This window comes from Podarcis gaigeae, assembly GCF_964106915.1.
Source record: "Podarcis gaigeae genome assembly, chromosome: 6".
Classification (NCBI taxonomy): domain Eukaryota; kingdom Metazoa; phylum Chordata; class Lepidosauria; order Squamata; family Lacertidae; genus Podarcis; species Podarcis gaigeae.
The window spans coordinates 39,898,502-39,922,471 of NC_139682.1; the positions used below are offsets into that span (position 1 = coordinate 39,898,502).

Below are 23,970 nucleotides of genomic sequence, written 5' to 3' on the forward strand. Positions count from 1 at the left end.
AGAGCTTGCAATTGGACATATTCAAGATTATTGCAAAGGGTGCATTTCTTGTCATTATCCTGGAGGCAGCTTCTGTGGCCCAATAAGTACTTTAAATGAGAGTTTAATGAGAGAACTTTTCCAGTCCAAGGGTGCTTCCACACCCATTGTTCATTCACTATTTTATGAGGCACCTACCCAACTTTAAGTGGGACGCGGGTGGTGCTGTGGTGTAAACCACTGAGCCTAGGACTTGCTGATCAAAAGGTCAGTGGTTCGAATCCCCGCAATGGGGTGAGCTCCCTTTGCTCGGTCCCTGCTCCTGCCCACCTAGCAGTTCAAAAACACATCAAAGTACAAGTAGATAAATAGGTACCACTTCGGTGGGAAGGTAAAAGGCGTTTCCGTGTGCTGCTCTGGTATTGCCAGAAGCAGCTTAGTCATGTTGGCCATATGACCCAGAAAACTGTCTGCGGACAAAAGTCGGCTCCCTTGGCCAGTAAAGTGAGATGAGTGCCGCAACCCCAGAGTCATTCGCGACTAGACTTAACTGTCAGGGGTCCTTTACCCAACTTTAATTTGTTAAAATATATTTATTCAGACTATTTTCACCCTACCCTTATGATGTATACAGAAGATAAAAATTCAAAAATAAAATCAAAAGCCAATAATACTTAAACAGCAGTGACAATTCTCCAGAGCCTTGGTATATTTATCTATTTATTGCCAGACTATAAAAAGTAATCTTGACTCCCCATGCCAATCATCAGATGTGTGGGTCACTCTGAGCAGCCTTTGCAGGTGTGTTCAAAAACTCTGATCATGAAAACAAAGAAGCATCTTCCTTTCCCCCTGCGCACAAAGGTAGCCTTCAACTGCAGGCTGATTTACTGTTTTCTGTTATTGGGGACTGTGCTTGATTTTGTTTGTGAGAACTTCCAGGTCACCCACACCCAACCCTGCTCCTTCCAAACAATTAATGTTATTCTTTTATTTCTTGTGGTCTGGATATCGATCTGCAGAGCCACTTTGTAGTGGTCAAATCTTCGGCAAGCTTGCAATCCTGATGGTAGAAATTGAGCATCCAAAACAGATTCAATTCAAATTTGTTTTGTTTTTGTACTCTTGTAACTTGTACACATATCCTAATCCAGGGACAGCTTGTAAAAAATGTTTTCGGTTTTGTTTCACTTGGTAGTCTGTCACCAATGGCTGAAGGTTTTTTTCTTCCTTAGGCAATATATTTAAATGCTTGTGTACTGGCGAACTGTAGTTCTGTTTCTTTTATCACACTTCTCGTTTTTTGCCTTTATGGCTCTAAGTTGCTGTTTTCTTAAACTTTCTAGAGACTTGAGCAAACTTTCATTAACACCAAGGGCTGGTATCTCTTGTTCTTCTTCTAAATTGTTCAGAAAGTTAAGAGAGTTCATCCATCCAAATGTTTATTGAAGATGCAGAAACAGAATGGAGTAACTTTCTTTGGACAGTAAAAATATTTGTGGCGGTATCAGTGAGGTTCTTCCCTTCCTTGAGCACCAATTTAATGAACTTGTTGGGTTTTTCCAGCTCAGCCTCATGGGCTTGGATCCTTTCCTGGAATCAGGGGGTTTCCCCAGGTAGCAACTGCTAAACTTCCAGGGCTGCAGCCACACGGCTGAGATGGCAGCTACAACAGGGCAAGCTGCACTACACTCTTCATTTCAGCAGCATGCCTGCCTCCTCCTCCTGATCAGAGTGAGTCCCAGCAGCAGCTCACCAAAGCAAAACAAGGGGCAGAGCAGCCTTTTCAAAGCACACCATGGGACCTGGGCAGCTTTTGTGCCAAGAAGCACACCAAGGAGGGAATGAGGAAAATGAGGTCGCTGAAGAAATCCACCACCAGCTGGGCAGTCAGTCTGAGCACCCATGAAACTCAGTACAGTACACACGTACCAGACCTTATGAACCTACTGTACTTTGATCCCCAACAGAAAAAGCGTGCCTGTTTTCATATCACTGTTAAAAGGTACACTGCATTAATCCCATCTACTTCCCTAGTCTTTGTGTAGGTACTTGGGTCATTGTCACATACACAGTATGTTGTTGGCTGGGTCCTCTCTCCTCATGCACACATTAAAAACCTGAGGGCTCCTTCTTTTAGCATCTTGGTGCAAATGGAACTGATCATAGTATTACTCCTTTTTAGTAGATACTGACAAAGAGATTACCAAGACAATGTTTGTTAACAGCTCATTTCATCCTGTCACTCTGAAAACAGGAAGTGTGGCAATCTTGTAAGGGTAACAGCTTCTGCTTTTAATGTAACCTAAAGTGCAGCAAAAAGCTTGCCTGCGGGTCCCTGAGCAAACACACAAAGAATGAGAAACTACAGAGAGTTGATTTTACTGCTTTCTTAAATGGCAATCCTCCGTTTGATGGACTGAGTGTGTACCACACACATGACAAACAGGCCTTCCTTTATGTGGGATACAATGGTCTGGTTTTTACAGTTTAGTTTTGCCTGCGGCTTTTTCCTTTCTTTTTAATGGGCACAATTTTCATTTACGTTCCCTATCCTGCAATCCTAACGTCTCACCTGCTACCCACCCTGTAATTTCTATAACCCACTTACTGCTGGTTAAAGTGCCCTATCTTCCTCAACTATATGCAGACAGCTAGTATGGTTGTTTAGTAGTTATAGCTCTGGACATCGATAAAGGAGACGTGGATTCTTTCCCCTACAAAACCTAATGGGGGAAAGATGGATGTCAGCCTGACCTCCTTATAGAAGGGAGAGAACAAAAAGCTGAAACACGAAAAAAAAATCTAGGCAGTTTTGAGTCAGTGAGTCACACATCACTGGGCTGTTATGAGAGTAATTTTTGATGGTTTGAGATCTCCTAACAGAAAAAAAAGACTGGCAGGTATGAAGGGCAAAATCAGACTAGAACTACTGAAAATAAGCACACCACAGAGGGGGAGATCAAACTCCAATTTTCAGCGAATACTTGAAATATTCTATTAAGAAACTCTAGTGATGACCATGACATTGCCAATACCATGCTCCATAAACACAGGATGTGGGTATACGATGGGACACCTGCTCTGTTTGTTGCACAAGACCGCCTCCTCCATCAGGAAAGGGGTCATTCAGCTTTGCATGTATGAAGTTCAATCCCCATATAGGACCTCATATTAAATGCAGAGAAAAGAACTGTCCCAGAAATCAGAGAGAATCATAGATTACCATTAGACAGACCAAAAAGTCTGACTCTTACAATAGTAGGCCAATTCCTTTATGCTATATTCTTCTATCTATCTCAATTGGAAATGCAGCCTAGTGACACCGGGAGTCCCTCCTCAGGAAAGGAATATTTGCAGGGAAACAAAATGGTTTGTGTATTTTGAGGATGAGGCTGTGAAATCGAGCAGTGCATTACACTAAAATTTCAGCATGTTACACCAAAAATATACTTAGCTTAACACACTAGTGAGTTTCCTAGTTCTTCTTACATTTTCTGATTTTGCTATTTTCATGCACATCTCAAGGAGGCAGCCCTCATATTTTACTGTTGTACCCCTGCTATTAATAGCCAAAAACTAAAACAGGATGTCATTAGCACCTGCTCTGCAAACTCTGGCATGAGAAAGGCTGCTTGCTTTTGCACAATGCCCCTCACTCCAGGCACAGGAATAGGGCTGAAATAAAATCCTTGCTCCTAGTGAGTCTGAAACATTTGCCATGTTTAAACAATCCAGTTGTATTAGTTTCTGTCAGAGAAACCATTCTCCCTGGAACTTTCAGCAACAAAATGGATTGAGGAGATAAGAGGCCATAGTTACCAGTACCTCTACTCTCCACCACAGCAGATACATGTATATTTGAGGTTGGTGAAATAAATCTAGGTACAAATCTTCAGTTGTATAATGGACCTATAATTTCCTGAGAAAAACAGAAACTGGTGCACACAGTTGGGTTTCAGCCAGCCAGCCAACAGCCCAGTGCAGCTACCTTTCCGGTTACAAAAAGAGAGGAAGGGACAAAGCAATGAAATTGACAAACAGAAAAAGTTGGGGCATTTTGTCCTTCCCACCTGAAATCTGACAGGCCTGATCCTTTGTGGAGAATTACAGTATACCAGAAAAAATAATGCTATTTGGATGGAATGCAACAAAGTTATAGGCAGCAGATGACCAGATGAGCCTCTAATTGAAATAAATGGAAAGCACAAAACATGAATGCAACCGAAAGGAATGGAAACAAAATGAAAGACTTAAAATGAGTGCGAAAATGAAAGAAAAAATATTGCACACCCCTGTCATCAAGAAAGTTCAAAGATACTGTATCTTGATTTAAGAATGGAAGGATATGTGAGAAAACTTAGGGCAACTATCTGTGAGAAAGAGTGTGTATGTGATTATATTTTAGTTTCAATACAGTAATCTGCATAATTCCCCCCCAGTCTTACTGGTAGAAAAAGTCCTGCTGGGAAATTCCCAGCCATATAAGAGACAAATTTGTATCTAGAGGGCAGGATCAGGGGAAATCACACGATAAAGCTTTTCAAGTGATTAAACCTGTTCATTGCACATCAGTTACTCTTCTACTTCTATCATCATACTATATACAACATCTTAGCTTTGTGAAGGGATGCTACCACCAATCTGTCTTCTTCCTCCTAAGGAGCTACACTTCTGAGCTTCAACACTTATGTAGCAAGTCGAAATCTTGTTTTATTGAAACTAGTTTTATTTGAAAAAAGTGATAGTTGATAAATCAACTAGATTTAAAATATGAGAAACATTTAAAGTTTTATTTAAAGTATTTTCAGTAAAATATACCAGCACAAATTGTGTGTGTGTGTGTGTGTGTGTGTGTGTGTGTGTGTGCATGTGTTAAACACTTCAGTTCTGATCATTACAGCCCCTCTGATTTGTCAAGACAGAGGCCATCTGATTCAAAACAATGGAAATGGTAATTCTGGATATATAGACTTGACATCTTAAGACGACATGGCCTCAATTTGGGAATATAACACCTAGCATCACTCATCTACAGCAAATTCTAAATTTCTTAATATTCCACCATCCGTGATCTAGAATTGCCACCTTGGCTACTGTATCCTTTGACTCACATCGGAGCAGATAAAGAAGACAGGAGCCAAGACGTTATGCATTAAGACGTCAGTATCTCTGTTACGTTAACATTAATGTGTGTATTTCAAATAATGTCTCTGAACCCCAGCCACAGCAAGGAACTGTCCTCTGTGGAGAGAGCAGGACAGGGGCTCATTAGGGCGCAACACAACAACCCTGGTTAAGGTCTGTGTTCCCAGCATTCTTGATATGTATAATTCCATTACATCCACCCTGCACCCACCCAAAAGCAAATACATGGCATGATAAGAACAAAACAGCACAAACATGCAATGTGCATTATCACTCTGGGATACTCATGGTTTTGACATATGTAGTTCATGGCCTAGTTAGCCATAGGAGCTTCTTAACCGAAGTATAGCACTTATGTAAAAAGCCATAAATTCATGATATGAGTTATTAAGAGTGGTTGATTGGAAAATATGAGCTATAGTGATTACTGAAGCATGGGACTAACAAATTGAATGGCTAGGAAGTTAACACCCAGGACTGCATTTTTTGTGTGATTAGTAAGCCTTTAACATTTTCAAAGCCTTATCCCATAGTGATCATGGCTATCAGCTAACTGACTGAGATTATGATTGTTGCAAACCATTTGGAAACTTAGTGGTTTTAGGGTTGTTTTTAAAAAGATGTACAAACATTCACAGTAAACATATGGGCTGCATGCTGTTACAGCAAATCACCTGCTTGCCCCCCTCCCAATGGACACAAACTTATTTAGTGGTCAGTGAAAGGGCTTGCTGTGGTATATGCCAATCCTGTGTTTAAGGGATCCATAAACAGGGTAAAAAGGAACTTTTAACAAACACAGAGGCACTTAGTGTCCCATGGCTCACCTCCCACTTCTAGAGCTTGCTTAGCATAAAGACTAATCAATACAGGCATATTTGTTTACTTTCAGTTATTTACAGCAAACTGATGTATTGACCTCCCATTTTCAGCTCAGCATTCTGCCAGAAGCTGAAGGGAATGAAGAAACACGCTGTAGCTTAAAACTTTATTGCAACTTTGACTGTCCAGACATGGCAGCTCACAATGGCCAAGTTAGTCTTCCTATGTGCTGTGCCGATAGACAGGTGGCCAACACAGGCAGAACTGCCACGTGTGGAAAAGAGATATGCTGAATGAATTTATCCAAACTCCAAATAGGTTTCATGCAGATTATACCCTGGTACTTTTCAGGCCAGAAAAGTGATGGTTTTGCAAGGTTGCTACTGAAGCATCTGCAATTTCAACGCATTTGTGATCTTCCTACATGATCACTGACAGTCATGAACATATCACAAAGAGGCCTATGTGCTAAACTGCTTGGGAACTTTGCTTCAAGACAAATTGGCTGGGTAAATGGCACCATTATTTTAATGCAAATGAGCTTGCACCCTTGTATCATCATGCTTCAACTAGTTTAAAGTGACACTGAACAAAGAAACTATTAATCTGTGTAAACTGCCCAACATTAAGTCGTGTTGCCTCATATTTTAACCATGCTGCACATCTTTATGAAACAGAAGCTCATCTGTATCCACATTATGCTCTAGTGTGAACATTATGAAGTTATAGTTTGTTGAATCTGAAATTGCTTGTTCTTTTTTTTTTATATAAGCCAAGATGGGGAGAGTGGGGGAGCCAAACACACAAGTCACACAAGTCATAAAAGATTCAGCCAATGGCTAAGAAAAACTGTTTATTCTTTTCCCCACAGCAGCTGTGTAGTTTATTTATATAAAGATCCAATGTTATCTCCCTCCCATTGCTGTTCTTCCAAAAGTATGTGGGGGAAGAAGATCTGAAACATAGCAATTAGATGTATTGGAGATTCAAAAATAGTTGTTTGCTTGGGGGCTGACTTTTCTGGAACTAAAGGAAGCCACCCAACAGGATCAAGCAAGCTATCTATCTTGACAGGATGAGAAGGGAGGGAAAAGCCCTACTTGTAGTTCAAATAGTGAGTGAAAATTTGACTATTCTTCCCATTAGTTCAGCAGAAGGATATTGAATGGTTTGAGCAAAGGTGGAGGGCAGCCACACTGCGACTATGTGACAAAATAAAGATGAATGGAAATGGAAAGAACCGGGTGAATGAATGAAGGAGGGGGACAGAAGTGAAGGAAGAGAAAGGGTGTCCTCACCCGCTTTGCCTTCAGACTAGACCACTGGCAGTAGTTATGTGGCCCCCAATCATTTTTACTTGAAAGAATTCCCACAACTCCCAACTGTGTTGCCTACTACTGGAAAAAGGATTTTTGCTCTAGGCCAAAAGCCACACATCTAAAATTAGAGTTGTCTGGAATCAGTAGGCACAGACTTAGCTTGAACACACACACACACACACACACACACACACACACATGCACTAACTTTGATAATTTAATTTTTGTGAAAGCTGCCACATGCTTTGACAAGGAAATGGACAGAGATGACAGTTTATTGGTGAAAGTCATAAGATTCACCTCAACCTTTAGTTTAACCAAACCCAACTCTGCTCCAGCAGAATTACTACTCCTGAAGAGGACTGACAGATCTTTCAGAAATACTATTATTCAAGCTTTTATTGCTACTTAACTTGCATAAGACGCAGACCAAGTATTATTTGAGATAGAAATGAAGGGTCAGTGTTTAGCCCACTATTAATTTTTCTAATGTACTTGATCTCAAAACACTGGAGAGCCTAGGTCCCTTTACTTCACCTGTATATTGTTTCCTACATTATGTTCTTTACGAAACACTCTATTGCCATTTTGTCTACAATGCTGCCTGTATCATCTTTGGAATTTTGTCCCACAAATTAACTATATCAGAATGTAAAAAGAACCACCTTGGATCAGACCAAAGACCTACCTAATTCATTTCCCTCTTTCCCTCAATAGTCACACAGAAGCCTGTGGAAAGCACAGTAGCCCTCTCTGACATGCTTCCTTTGATCCTTGAGGTAGTATATATCTATTATGGATGAGAAGAAGACATCCAACTGGAGATGTTGGACTCTCTAGGCATTATTTTGAGAAGTAAACATATTGATCAGGTTGATGGACAAAGGGGAAAGCTGTCAGCAGAGCCATTATTGTAGAATACTCAAGCACCACAACAAAACTGATAGCATTAGTTCTTTTTTTAAAATGAAGATCCCTCTTACTGATTTCAAAACCAGTAGACATTGTTTCCATAAAATGTGGTGCTCTGTCTTTGGAAGTGGAGAAGACACTTTATGTAACCATGCATTTTCCTTTTGTATGGCTTGGCAGAACCAAGCTTTGTTTGGAACAAATTTCATGCTGCAACTCTTAATAGTGGGTGTCTCCTCAAAATACCTGGGCTCTGAGGTGACTCATTGATATGCCTCCTGTGGCAAATCTGCACGAAGGGCATTGTTGTCTAGAATGCCTGAAGAAGATTTCAAACACCACCCTAGAAAACTTATGTACAGACATGCACAGTTACGAAACCCTCATACACTGCACCCAGCCTTCAACATCTTCTTATAAACATTGAACTTAATGGGATTTAGTCAGAGAGGTTAAGGTGCATACTTCCGCCAAAAAAGGTCTATGAAAGCCCATTTCCTTTCAGTGAACATTCAATCAAAATACTATTGTGGGGAAAGCGACCACCAAATTACTTTCTGCTGAAATACTGTAGTACCATAGAATAAAACAGATTTCTGTTAACTTTGCTATTGGGTTGTTGTTTTTTCACATGGAAAGGAGGCTTCAGATTTCCATTTTAACAAGAAGAAGAAGAAGAAGAATAGTAGTAGTAGTAGTAGTAGTAGTAGTAGTTTGGACTTGATATTCCACCTTTCACTCCCCTTAATGACTCTCAAAGTGGCTACCAATCTCCTTTTCCCTTCCTCCCCCACAACAAACACTCTGTGAGGTGAGTGAGGCTGAGAGACTTCAGAGATGTGTGACTAGCCCAAGGTCACCCAGCAGCTGCATGTGGAGGAGCAGGGAAGCGAACCCAGTTCACCAGATTACGAGTCCACTGCTCTTAACCACTACACCACGCTGGATCCACTACACATGAATTTAATTATTTCACAGAAAGAAGAACATATTTTATGGGGCCTCTAGTTCTAAATGCTACTTTTCAGTGCTTTTTTTCTAGAAAAAAAGGTGCCAGAAATCAACATGAACGCCTTATAATGGCGAAGGCACCCACCTGATAGGTGCCGGAACTGAGTTCTGCTGAGTTCCAGCTGGAAAAAAGCCCTGCTACTTTTAAATGCTAAGAAACCCTTTTTGCCTCCAATAATTATTGTGGATTAAGCTCTGGAGAGTACATCTGTGTTCAACCCATCAGGTATAGTTTAGATACTTGGATTAGTATATTCCTTTACAAACGAAAAATGAGTAACACCCAGAGTTCATTCACCCGTTCTAGATCAGTCATACCCATTATCTCTTTTAAATACCAAAACTTAGTTTGTGAACCGCCAAGTTGGCATTTTACATTACAGTGGTACCTTGGGTTAAGTACTTAATTTGTTCCAGAGGTCCGTTCTTAACCTGAAACTGTTCTTAACCTGAAGCACCACTTTAGCTAGCGGGGCCTCCCGCTGCTGCCGCGCCACTGGAGCACGATTTCTGTTCTCATCCTGAAGCAAAGTTCTTAACCCGAGGTACTATTTCTGGGTTAGCGGAGTCTGTAACCTGAAGTGTATGTAACCTGAAGCGTATGTAACCCGAGGTACCACTGTACCATATTCTTTCAAAATGCTACTTCAGACTTTCTGGATTTCATAATCATATTAAAGCAAAGTGGGACCCAGAAGGTCACTAAATTCTTTGCCATATCTGGACCTCAATGTTATACTCTCAAAGGACTTAATGTTTAGGGACATGTTTCAAGACAAATCCTCTTGGCACAGTAAACAAATACTTTGCAACAGAGATGCATTAAGGCTAATTGTCTTGACTGCTGTTCAGTCAGCTGGTTCATGAATGCTAGGAGCACTTAGTTGTTTGCACTTCTCCTAATCTGCTACAATAAATTCTTTTGCCCTAACAAAAGATGAAGAGAAAGGGGGGGAGGGGTATGTCATAACAGAGATATTTTGGGGGTGGGGGGGCAGGGAGAGGGCTAGGAAATATGAGCTGTTCCCAACATTCTCTGTTTGCTGGTACAAGTGCTCATGCACTAGCAAACAGGTGAGTTTTAATGCAATAGTTGCACTAACAGAATCTTGTTGCACAACAGATTGTGCAACTAAGTCATCAGCAACCTGCTCATGCATTCACTTGCGCAACAACATTCTACTGATGCAAACAAATGTACCACTAAAGGAAGCATAAGAGAAGCCATGGAAGCCTAGTAAGAAACTAGTTTTATGAAAGGATGTTTTGAGATGGTGTTAGACTGCCAGCATGTCTCATAGTCAAAGCCACCATTTCCCTCCCACTCATGCCTATTTCCTCTGGATTAGCAACCCAGGGGCTCTTTGGAATTCCTCAGTGGGCTGAATTGGACTCTGAAACCTTCTATTGCCAACCACTGCTTTAGAACAACTGTGAGGTACGTTTGTTCATTCAAGTCTCCGATAATCAGAGTTTCGATAACGTAAGCTACCTTATCTCAATTTTGTCTACTGTTCCTGACTTGGCTCATAAAGCAATATGCTTCAGAACTGCAATTTATAAACCAGATTCACAAAAGCAGCTCCCTTGATGACCACTACACTGCAGTTTAAAATATTTTTCCAGACAATGTTGCATTGTTATTGGTAGAATCCACTAGAAATTAAATGGAAAAATTACTCTAACTGTCTGCTCAGAATTTAGCTCCAGGCTCAGAACTTTGGTGCATGGCGTTGTAAATATTTTAAATAATTCAGGAACATGCCTGCAGGGACATATACAAGCAGCAGAGAAAGACTAAAGAAACACTGCCTGCTAATGGATATTACAGTGGGCGTTAGAAACTCCAGGTTCCAATTCCAGGCCTCTTTAGCTTTAAGTGCTTTTCACAGCAACATGTGCAACATGCGCAATGTCTTGAAAGCCCCTTTCTAGCCAGGAAGACTTACTGGGCTATGGAAATTTCCAAAATCAAACTAAGGAAAACTGCACTATTGCTCTAGGCAACAACTGAGAAAAAGCAACATACAGCAAATTGTCATCACCTCCACCTCATTAAGACCATTTTTAATTGTCATGCTAAAGCTTATAGATTGTGCACTTCCTTGATTACTTTCAGAAGTGGCCAATGGGATGGAATATGGGTGGGGAAGCACACAATGCAATATCATCACAACATGGGGAAGTGATACCACGTTACAGGGAGGACTTGGGGTGAGCTTGCCCTTTTAAGCAAGAGCATTCCTACATCACCCACAATGCACCGTTCTAAGCTAAATTAGGCTGGCTGTTCAGCAAGACTGGCTTGTACTCCTAGCTGCCAAGGTCACTCCCAAGTGTGCAGGTCTTCAACTGGTAGATCACAGTCATAATGAGGCTTCAACCGAATTGCGTTCAGTGGCGCCACAACAATTCTTTGGAGATCGTCCTAAGTATTGGTGTTGGGGGAAATTGGATGGGTTTTTTTGGTAAGGATTTTTACTCTAAGTGCCTGTCCACAGTAAAACCAGTGTAGCGTATCTGATGCCTTAGTATACCAGAAGGTAGGTAGACAACAACTCATTGGTGGTCCACTGCTCATATGCACCTGACCAACTAGTACCTGCTGGTGGCTGGAATTCTTTCCAAAAGATGTTGCACTAGATGGAACTAGACCTAATCAATCAAGGATGAGAGTGAGACAGATTAGTTCTACAATTTTTATACTGCTTAGGTCTATATACTGGACTCTATATGATGAACACATTGGACCAGTTGAGACCCCCATGCTAAATGCCATATTCCTGTTGCATGAGACTGCCCATGCAGAAAGAACTAGAAGAAATGGAGCAGGACTGAAAAAGCACCTGGATTTTTGCTCACCTGTAACTCAGTACAGAGAATCATTAGATAAATTAAAAATGAGGTTAGTAACCATAGCAATTATCACAAGGGTTTTTTCTGCTCTGACAAAAAAGTATAGGATAACATGCAAATGTCTTAACCGAATTCTCCCATTTCATTCCACGTTGTCAAATGTCATGGACACCACTGCAAAGTGAAGGTAAGATGTTGCTGGCTAGGGCAAAGTCAACAGCCATCTTTCCCCTCCTGCCCCCATTACATGTTGATTAACATTGTTATTGCGTATACTATTCTTGCAAAACATTCCAATAAGGAACTTGGCATTCTTGAATACACTCAAATTCACTGAGACTACAGCAGGTTGACAACTTAATGAAAACCCCATTCACAAAACCAAGTTCTAAACGGGGGACTAGTCACAATGTAAGCAGAGTGCACCCATTCAGTATAATTGTGTAAATCGTGATAACAGAATTGTACCAGCCTTCCTCAGCCTGGTGACCTCCAAGTGTTGCTAGTCTACCATCATCCCTGACAATTGGCCATGCTGGCTGGGGCAGATGGAAGTTGCAGGGCCCCAGACTGGAGAAGACCCCAACTAGTATGAAATTCCATTGCAATACTCTCTCAGCTAAAATGAAAAATCAGACCCATTAATACTACAGCACTCACTAAGCATACTGATTACAGAATAGTGGAAATCTTAGTCCTATATTCAGTCTCCAAACCTAACATTCTTATGGGAAACTGAACGAACTAACCACTACCTTCAGGTTTAAAATGAGCACTATTATTGATTTTGACCAAACTGCGGGAGGCAGTAGAAGACAAGAGTGCCTGGCATGCTCTGGTCCATGGGGTCACAAAGAGTCGGACACGACTAAACAACAACAATTGATTTGCAGGAGGCAGTGGAAGACAGGAGTGCCTGGTGCTCTGGTCCATGGGGTCACGAAGAGTCGGACACGACTAAACAACAACAATTGATTTGCAGGAGGCAGTGGAAGACAGGAGTGCCTGGTGCTCTGGTCCATGGGGTCACGAAGAGTCGGACACGACTAAACAACTAAACAACAACAACAACAACACTGATTTGCAGATGCAAGAAAGCCTCTCCTCTGCACATTTGAGGTGTTTTAACTTTTAAGTTATCTGCTGCGAATTTAAGAGCAAGCCAGGAAGTCAGCCTGCCTGCAGTATTACATGGTACCATAGCAACACTGCTAGAAATATCAACATAGCAAACATTTTCAAACAGGGGGAGAATGGTTTGAATGATGTTGTTCTGTGTACCATTGGACCCCTCATGTTAAGGTTAACTCCTTATTTTTTCAGATTAAATTCCCTATTTTTTCCAGATTAAATATTGTTTAATTCCTCTCCCCACCCTCACAGTTTTGCCAGATCAGGATTTCTTCAGTTCCTTTCCTCCTCCACATATTTGATTAGTTACCTGTCTCAACAAGCTCCTGTGTGAAATAACTCACTAGAACATGCTAATTGACTCATCTTTCTGGCAACATGAGGCATTTGCTGGAAAACACACACATTTTTTCTGTATCTGGTCTCACACTATGGTGCCAAATACTATCAGACTGGAGCTATGGAGTTTTGGCTCAGTAGTTGGCATCCATCTGTCACAGGAGACAATGGAGGAATGAGTCTTTGGGGTGAGGTTAATATTATAATATAATTAATATAATATAATATAATATAATATAATATAATATAATATAATATAATATAATATAGGGGTGGTTTGCACATCACACTAAGCCAAAGTATGGTTTAGAAGGACTGAACAAATGATCTTGCTAAGCCACAGTTTGGCTTAGTGTAGGGGTTCCCAAACTGTTGTTTGTGGGCCACTGGTGGTCTGTGAACTTCACTCAGGTGGTCCATGGCTGCCTGTGAAGAGCAGTGGATATGGCAGCTGCTCCATTGTTCTATGAACCCAATGGTCCATCCACAAGGTGACCAAAAATGACTTGAGGGGTAGAGGGAAAGGAGCAGAGAGGGGGCTTAGGTACAGGAAAGACAGAGCGAAAGGAAGTAAACAAATACTGTAAAAGCAAACAAAAGAAGCAATGCAAATAGAATTATATAGCTTCTAGCACAGTGAATTGCTACAATAGACAGAAAAATATTTAAATTGTCCACCAAAACCCTCAGCAATTTTCAAGTGGTCCATGGGGGGGGGGGGAGTTTAGGAACCACTGGCTTAGTGTGCCATGTGTGAACCAGGCTACTAAGTTAGAGTTTAATTCTCAACAGCTGCAGGTTGGTCTGTGTCAGTGTTTTAATTCTGATTATTTTTTTGGCGATGTTAGTGCTATATTTGGTTATATTTATTTATGGGATGCATTTTGTTGTTTTATTCTTTATTGTACATTGTCCTATGCTCCCTTGAGAGGAATTCAATAAATAAATATTAAAAATTCACAAGCCTTATACATTCTTGTCCTAGCAGGTAAATTATTTTTTGAATCTGGCCTCTGTTTACAACAGATTCATAAATTGTTGATTTATTTTAAAACAGAAATTGATACAATTGCAGCCATAGACCAGGGTTGTTGAGGAACCATTGCCCTTAGTCTGCTCAGAAGGCTGCACTGGAATGTGGACCAACAGTTTTCCACTAAGATTAAAGTTCCCAACGTCTGTTTTAGGAGCTCATAATAATTGCTGGAAGAAAAAAGTCAACAGAAGGAAAACTAAAAGTAAGATGACGGGATGAGAGGAACATAAAAGTTAGCTATAAAGTACCTGCAAATTAAAAATCTCATAAATAAATGGACACACAGAGAGAGAAAGAGAGTTGATCTATATAAAGTATCATATATAACATTACGGTTTGGTCAAGAAGCATCATATAACCCTTAGTACATCAGTCTGTGTTAGAAGATTCAGTACCATAATCCTATGCATCTCCGAATTACAGTCCCTATTGAATTTCATTATAAGACAGAGCACCACACAACCACCCACAACAAGAGACCTTAGTATTAGGTTGCAGGTTCAATTTCACTGTAACATACATCCCCGGTGATTAGTCTGCATTTGGAGAGACAAAAGGGTCAAGTGCTAGGAAAGCCAACATGATTTCCCCAGCACAGTTCTGTTGAAATAATGAGAGGTTACAGATCTTTGAAAATTTGCATCCCCCATATATACAGCTTTTTCCTTTCTTCTCAAAAGTCTCCTGTATGCAGAACCTCCCCAAACAAAGCTGGTGCTCTTGGCATTCTGTATGTCTCTACAAGAGTTGTACAAAGGCCATATTTAAAGGCTGCACCTGTTTCCCCCCTCCAATAACAATCCCAGAAGATTCTTGGAGGTGCAGGAAAAACTCCATCCACACCGAGAGACCCATGTTTAACCAAACAGCTTGCATTTAAAACCTGGAGTCAGGGAGAATTTAGTTTATGTGATTCACAATTGTGGCAGAAATAGGAAAAGCTTCCTATTTGTTACATACAATATGCAATTATTCTCACCCTTCCTACCATAAGCAATCAGCTTCATTCAGCAATCAGCAGGAGGTTCTTAAGGTGATCAAGTGCTTTTGAGATTATCAATTACCCTTTTGTAAATCATCTGCTCTTTTACCCTATTAGGACATGATTTGTTCCTAAATCCTTTTTACCATAATTTGACATTCACTTCCTTAAGAATGCTGGGTGCTGCAAGGGGCAAGTTACTCCCACTGTTCAGTACATGCCATGCCCGTCATTCTGTTAAACCTTCCAACAATAATCCGTGCCAAAAGTAATCATACAGTTTTAACAGTCCCTCTAATGGTGACGGCAACAATTTCTTAAAAGTCTTAAATTATACTCTCCAGCCACCCAAAAGCCAGGGGAGGGAGAAGCTAGCTACTTACAATTCCCATTAAATGCAATGTGATGCTACGCAAAGATAGCAAGGAATAATTTATCAAGAATGCCAGTTCCCACAACACAGGAATTCGGGGAGTGCGAGGGGGGTTATAGAAAATATGCCATGATGACCTCTGTTTGTAACAGAAAATGTCATTATTAGTAAAGAAAGTTAGAAGTGAGTAAGTACTTCACTTACAATATGTTCAGCATACTTCTGGAATAGAATAGAGAATGAACCAACCTTTATAATCTAGTGGAACTCATTGTCACAGGATGACACTGAGAAGATCTTGACTTTTCCACATGACACAAATACATGTGAAAAGTGTTCAAAAGCATAAGACAGGGGGTGGGCAATCTTTATGTCCTCTGCATTCATTGTCATGCACACACAGACACACATCCTCACTCGCAGGTGCACAAACACACATATTCACTTACATTTGCGAGAGTAGTTTCAGTGGAGTGCAAAGGGTGAAAACCAGATTAGCGGCAGATTAAGAAGTTGGCTGGAGGAGAGAAAATTGAAACGGTAGACTCCAGGGGTTTGAAGGCAAAGGTAGTTGCAAGATGGCACATTAGTTGGAGAGGGAAGATGGGTTTGAGGTGGTTTGTATGTTAAGAACATGAAGACAATGGCATACTTAAATGCAATGTGGAAGGAGTCACAAGAGAGACAATGGTTGATTATGTAAAGGAAGGGAGGGATAATGGTGAGGAGGAAGATGGCAATCAGGAAATGGAAAACAGAATCAAGGTGGGATGTTGAGGCATTAGATGAGCACATGGGCCAGTCAGTTCCTCAAGTGAGACAAAGGGGGAGGAAAGGAAGAGGAAGATGGAGGAGAAGGGGCAATTTGCAGAGCGGAATGGAGGAAGAGAGATCACAGCATATGGTTTCAATTTTAGAACTGTAGGAGATGGCAACGTCTTGGACAGAGAGCGCAATGTAGAGAAGAAGTGGGACAGACCTTGGCAGATCATCAAATGATAGAGAAGAGGCCCTGAGGATTCCTAGAAGTGGGGAGAGTCAGAGAAATACAGCTGTGTTGTTTGGCTAGGTAGATGGCAGATGAGGAGAGCATGGATCTGTAGCTAGCTCTTACATTCTCCTCCAAAGGTGTTCAGCTGCATGATAACATGAATGAAGATATTATGGTTTATTTATATACCACCTTTTGGACTGAAGGCCGTCAAAGCAGCAAACAGAATATTAATACAATATTGAATGGAGGCAGGGAGCTTTGCTCTGAACGCTAGTCTGTAGCCCAGAATCTGGACACAGCTTTGGATGCTTAAGGCCTGGACCTCAGAGATGCTCTTCAGTTTCTCAAGAAGCCAAATACTCAATTTTATCTATCAAATGTTGTAGACTGGTACATCTTAGAAAAGAACAGAACCTACTGTTGGAATACTGCTGGGAAGACAGGCAGGCATCAGGCAGGCCCCCAGCTGGCTCCAGCCACTGGCCGGCAGCCGGTCTCCCTTGGAACAGCATCAAACAGCGACACGAGCCTCAGATACGTTTAGAGACCCGGGCACGCTCTGTCAGCAGAGTGTGTAAATCATCTCACAGCAGAAGAGGCAGACAGAGAGATGTGTAAGCATAACGTACAGCATTTTATTCAGCGTAGTTCAGGAACAGAGGAACATGTCAGCTTCCCTTCGTCTCCAGCAAAACAGCAGTAACACAAAAGCTATATACAAACGGAAGTTCCCAGCAGACTGTGCTGGAAGTAAACAGGCTTGTGACACACAACGGTCATGTCTGTACCCTTTTAAGGTGGAACAGAACTATATCCTAACACCTACAACCCCATCTACTTCTTCATTTGTACACAATTACATTTGAATCTACCTGCTTAGGATTGCAGCTGGGACACAGCCAGATACAGGAATTGCCCATGAGCACAATGCTGCAACTCATGGCACTGCATTGCCACCAGGGTTGAAGCATGGATCAGGCACTGGTACAGCAACATGGAAGACCTTCCACTCTACTTGTCTATTCATACCAGCATAAGCTCAAAAAACTTGTCTTGTTGCTTTCCAGAGATATTTCTCTTAGGTTGGCCATCAAGCAGAGCAAGGAATAAACTATAGGGTCGCGGGTGGTGCTGTGGTCTAAACCACTGAGCCTAGGGCTTGCTGATTGGAAGGTCATGATTCGAATCCCTGTGAAGGGGTGAGCTCCCATCGCTTGGTCTAATCTCCTGCCAACCTAGCAGTTTGAAAGCACGTCAAAGTGCAAGTAGATAAATAGGTACCGCTCTGGCAGGAAGGTAAACGGCGTTTCCATGCACTGCTCTGGTTTCGCCAGAAGCAGCTTAGTCATGCTGGCCAAATGACCCAGAAAACTGTCTGCGGACAAATGTTGGCTCCCTCAGCCAGTAAAACGAGATGAGCGCCACAACCCCAGAGTCATTCACGACTGGGCTTAACTGTCAGGGGTCCTTTACCTTTACCTTTAAGCTTGTTGATACATACTGAACGGTCATAGAAGGTATGCCATGAAGCTCAGGAAAATACAGTCTAGGTCTAACTGACCTTCCCCCAAACTTGACTTTTCAGTTTTTCAGCAATTCTCACACAAAACAGAATGCAAATAGTTCATTGTATCAGTGAAAGAGAGAAACCAACCCCCATGTTCCAGGCTTAAGTCCAAAGTCACTAATGATTTCAGAATTTCTTAAATGGAGGCAAATTATCCCACATAATGGACTGTGAGTTATCTGTGTGCTCTTGCACCCTCCTCTGAAGCATCTGGTGCTAGCTGTCATTTCAGAAAGAGGAAATTTTGGCTAGATAGGCCAACTCATTGATATTGTCTGGCTGTTTCTACATTTCTAGCCTCCACACAAAAAGAAAGGAACAACATGTGCACTGGAGTAGAAACATATAGAAGATTTTGATCTTTTAGATTGCCTACAGACATGACTCAGTCAAAGCCTTTTTTAAAAGGAAAAATGGCAGCAGATGAGGCAGGTTATTAAACTAACCTAAAGAAAAATCCCTTCTGGTTCACAGGAAATCCAAAGAGAATAGTTGGGTGGGGGGAGGAAAGAAGCAGAAAAGAGGAGACTGTGGCCTGCACTGTGGAACAGCACCAAACCACGTGGCAAGAATAGATCTGTAAAGTATGCTTGCAACGCTTTTTAGAAAGATGAGCCCCAAACAATTATTCTTTCTGGCACCAAAAGGGCACAAAAATCAATTGAAATACATTTCTCCACAGACAGAAGCAGACGACCACTGAGGTATGACATCACTTCCTCCTCTAGAGCTAAAAGCAGCTTTAGGCTCAAACTTCTATGCAAGGGATTTCACCCGATGCTTGTTTTACACTGATCCAAATCTTTCAATGCTTTAGGGTTCCTTTTCCGGTGCAAAATTAGACTCCTGCCTAAAATGTCTTTCCCTTAGACAAACCTAGCTTACTGGTGAACCAACGTAGCACAGAAACAATCCTTTCTGTGGGGGTGACTTCCCTCTTACTGCTTCAGAGTTATCAACCCTGATCCTGCTTCAGTGCCTCGGTCACCATGTAATGATAATGAAGGGGAAGGAGAGGGTCACTGTGGGCAGAAGAACCTGTTTACTTCCTTTTTATAAAAGCAAACAAGCTTGGAGAAGTTCACTCTGGTACTGGAGGGACAAGAGCCAACTGCCCAGGTTAAAATGGGCTTGTAAAGATGTGAAAATATTCTTGAAATCAGGGACATTGTTGTGCGCAAGAGTGTAGCCCTACTGCTATCTTTTCCTTAAAAAAATAAGTGACTACATGAGCACTCGTGTGGCTAAGCAAAGTTTCAAATCTGCACCAGGATAGAAAAGTATCATGGACACTATCCAGAATATAGCTGGGAATGTTACACTGATGTGGATGGGTGTGCATGTATAATTTGTCATAACAGCATGGATCTGAGCCGACACTTAAATTTTCCATGGTACAATTTATCATAATTTGCAAAACTAGTTTTAATCATGATGGGGCATGAAAGGTAGGGGTGGAATATGCCAAGGCAAGGAAGTCTCTATTACCTCCAAGTCCTTGAAATCATATCATAAACACAAATATATTGATAGAATTTGAACAACTGCAAATATGTGCCTAATCTTCATATTGTTTCATATTCTCTTTTGGAATGGATATAGTCCTGAGAGTAACACAGGCTTCCCCTCACTTATGCGGGGATTATGTTCTGGGCCATTGTGCGCCTAAGTAAAATTGCATAAAGTGGGGAGCACCCTCTAAAATGCCTCTAAATGCCTATTTCCCCCAGCTCTCCAGCTTTAACACCTGCTCCCTCACCAATTGGTACCAAAATATCTAGAGTTGAAGCTCTGGGACCAACTGGAGGAGGCATGGGAAAGCGGTGGCAGTGGTTGCGCTACCTTGCTCATCACCTATTAGGCAGGGAGGCTGAGTAGCTTAAAGAAAGCCTCACTGCACCTCAGGTGTCTTTGGTCATCCGCCCTCAGCGACATCCTCTTTGGGCTCCAGAGAGTCTCCTTTCAAGCTACAAGGACTCTTCAGCTCTCTCCCACCATTTCCTGGCATGATTCTATTTATTTATTTTCCAGCACGATGCCTATATGTGGTAGCATGCAAGTAGAACACGCCTAAGTGGGGGAGGAGTGCTTGTATAAGGCTGGACGGTATATGGTTGTTGACCTCTTGCTAAAAGCCTAAGCCTGAAAGTCTAAGCCTCAGGGTGAAAGTCCAGAGGGAGGCAACACGAGAAAGGGCCTTCTCTGCAGTGGCTCCCCATCTGTGGAACGCTCTCCCCAGGGAAGTTCACTTGTTGCCTTCACTACCTTTAGGCACCAGGCAAAAATGTTCCTTTTGAACCAGGCCTTTGGGTGATCCGATTTACATCCCCATACTCTTTTAAAATGTGGCTCTTTGGAGGGGGGTATTATTGGGTTACTGCTTTTATTTTAATTTTATAATTTTAATTTTATATACTGTAATCTGTTTATGTGAACCGCTGAGAGACCTCCGGGACTGACACAGGTGCTAGGACCCAAAAGACACAATCCTGAATCATCCCAAAACCCACCTTCTTGTAACTTTTTCCCTCTTTCTTTTTTTGCTTTTCTCCTAGCTCCCCCCCCCCCCCGCGCAACAAAAAAGCTTGAGTTCTGCAAAGTGTTCATTTCTCAAAATTATGAATATTTATGACTACCAGCTAAACAGCTTCAGCATTTACTTTGACTGTTCTACCCAGTAACTATAAGCCATTACTTCTGGAAAGTTCTGAGCACTTAATCCTCAGAGTAAGTGATCTCGCTCAATGCATGTGTGCAAAGAAACCCATTAATTTCACAACTGTCCCCTTTTCCTCATACATGCGTAAAAACCACCGTGTTTTAACTGTCACACATACTAATTTGCTGCTGCATACGTTCAGGAAATATGCAGATTACAACACGGGAAGCTGGATTTATATTGCTCTTTTTGTGGCAATTTTAAATCTCCATGATTTAAACTGAATCCACCCTGCTAAGCCTTCATTTAGTCATTACAGTCACTGCAAATACATTGCATGGTAGAAGCAAAAAGGGCAAGATCAGCTTAATTCATTTTATTTTGTTGTAGCCTCATAATTCTAAAACCCATGTAAAACCAGAGAAGCAGACAAATTTTCCCCCATATTAGGTTTATATGACTATATGGAGCAATGGAATATGCCCATCAGCTCTGAGAATCATAATTACATGTATATGCAAGTTAGCCAACAGTCTCTGACTCATTATATCCATACTAGGATAAAAATCCTCCAAGCAATAATGCATTTTTTTTAATTAAGCAAAACACAGGCACAGTCTCACTAGACTTAATGCGCTGATGATACAGTTCAATGTCATTCATTCAGTTTAGCAGCCGATCTCACACACCCTTTGAGAAGGTAGATGTTCAGAAATATTACATGTGAAGGACAACTACAGGGTCTCTGTGAGACTGCTGTTCCCTGAATGTCAGAGCTAACAGGTGTCAAAGTCAAGCACTTGGGCGACTATGAAGGGATCAGAGTTTGAAAGACGGAAATGACATAAAGATAAGCTTTCAAGCCATTGCAACTGAGCAAGGCTACCCATGCACTGCAAATGAACGAATGCCTCTAGAATATCATTAAATGCTGATAGCTAGAAATAGGTTTTGCATACAGATTCTTAAGGGGGGGGGGTGCTACAGAATTGCCATACAGCTCGTTACCTTTGCGGCAAATTTGCTCTGAGCGCTCCTAAATAAGGTGGTCCTGGCTGTGAAAAAACAGTCCTCCAAGTCTTCATCCAAACTACAGTAGCCACTGCTCATGCTGTTGTCGACCGTCATCCGAGAGGGGATCCCTGGTCCTGGGCGCACGTGAAGCCCTCCAGTGAGCCAGAGAGCCAGGTAACCATCGGATTCTCCGCTCACTGCGGCAGCAGCGCTGTTTCCCAATCCAGTTCCAGGCAAACACAGCAGCAGCAGCAGCAAGCAAGCAAGCACGGCTTCAGCCTCTCCAGCTCCCACTTGCCATGCTTTGCAACAGTTTTCCTCTGCTGAGCAAACCCGGTGACGTCTCCTTTAAGGGAGAAACGAGCCTTGCTGGGGATCACCTCTCCTCTCTTCAGCCACCAACCTCCCTTCTCGGACTAAGCATTGCCAGAAGTGGAGAGGGTGGTGCCAGACCCGAAGGGGCTTCTCTGCTGCTGCTGCTGCTGGTGGTGGTGGTGGCGGCGGCTGCTCACAAACTCATTCCCCACCCGTGGCTTGATTCTCCTGCCTGCAGCCCACGGAGGCTGGTTGCGAGAACGGCATCACCTCCCTCCTTCTCCCCCACCCCTTCCTGCTTGCTTTCTGTCGAGCAGAGTTGAGCCACTTCCTCTTGCAAGATTTCTCACGCAGTTTCTGCAGCGGGTTCTTAACGGGGAGGCTGTCAGCATCTCAGCTGATTTTGATTGGCACCGTTTGAGACACACACACACACAGAGAAGTCGATTTACACCATCAGGGGAGGAGACAGCCTGCTCCTAGCTCCTCAGTGTCCATAACAACATTCACAAAAGGTAGGGACAGAGATGAGAACAGCTGATTAAAAATATATCACTTAACCAACCTCCAATGCACTGCTCTCCAGGTGCATATTCTTTGGTAATTTAATGCATTCCTTATCTTGCACGAAAGCTGTCCAAAACCAACCTCATCCATTTCATCTTTGCCCAGAAACTGCTTTAACTAGTTTTGGTAAAAACAAACAAACCTTACAGTGGTAAAAGCTAGGAATGGTCATGGGGTGTGGTGATGCAGAGCAAGGCTACTTAGAAGTCTACAAACAGCACCTCCCATTCACTTTTAAAAGTAGAAGTTAAACATCTATTGGAGATTTAAAAACAAAATACTAATCTCTAGAGACACAATATGCCACCTGTCATGATGGTGCTTCTACACTCAGTCCCAGCCCTGAAAACTAACCAGTTGGATTGGTGCAAAATGAGAGAGAGATGGATAGATTCCCCTAGCAACACTCCAGTGAAGGAACCAGCCAGTGCCTCTTGTGTTCTGCAGCTAATTTTAGAACAGTCAGGATGATTTTTCAGCATAGCTGGCACAAAAAGAAATCGCAGTTTTGATCATAACCTTAGCAATCGCCATTCATCAGGTTAGACTTTTCCATTTGTCACCTATTGCTCTGTTAGAGGCACTTGAAGCACAGTTCTTTTGAGCATAAGTCAGAAAGCCCAGAATATTTTACTGCCTTTGATTTCTCAAGGCTAGGCTGAAGTCCTGCTCTCAACTACCTTCCTTCCTTCAGCATCTGAGCCACCAGGTTAACTGTCTCCAAGAATACTGGCATGTGCTTTGAAACAAAAGCCTACCCCGCTGCCCACCCCCACCCCCAAATTCTCCACAGGCCACCTGTCCAGTTACATAAGTTCAGTATGCGCCTTCCTTTGCAAAAACAGCATTTTAAAATGTGTCTGCGGTCACTCTCCACACATAAGCACACTCCCTCCGCACAACCTGCCATGCTCCTCCTTTCCCACTTGTTTGCTTCCACACCCAA

General features: G+C 42.1%; 1 protein-coding gene across 3 annotated transcripts in view; it reads right to left on the bottom strand.

The window, feature by feature from the left end:
• The window catches only part of RASSF5 (Ras association domain family member 5), a 101,056-nt gene that overhangs the window by 21,086 nt on the left and 56,000 nt on the right, over positions 1 to 23,970 (bottom strand). The window contains exon 1 of one of the 3 annotated variants that reach the window (XM_083745578.1): positions 22,137 to 23,014. The exons of the other annotated variants lie outside the window; for them this stretch is intronic. Within the exon in view, the coding sequence (XP_083601704.1) occupies positions 22,137 to 22,256 (120 nt within the window). The 5' untranslated portion in view covers positions 22,257 to 23,014. Of the gene's footprint in view, positions 1 to 22,136; positions 23,015 to 23,970 lie in introns of those variants that run through there. 3 annotated transcript variants of the gene reach the window in all.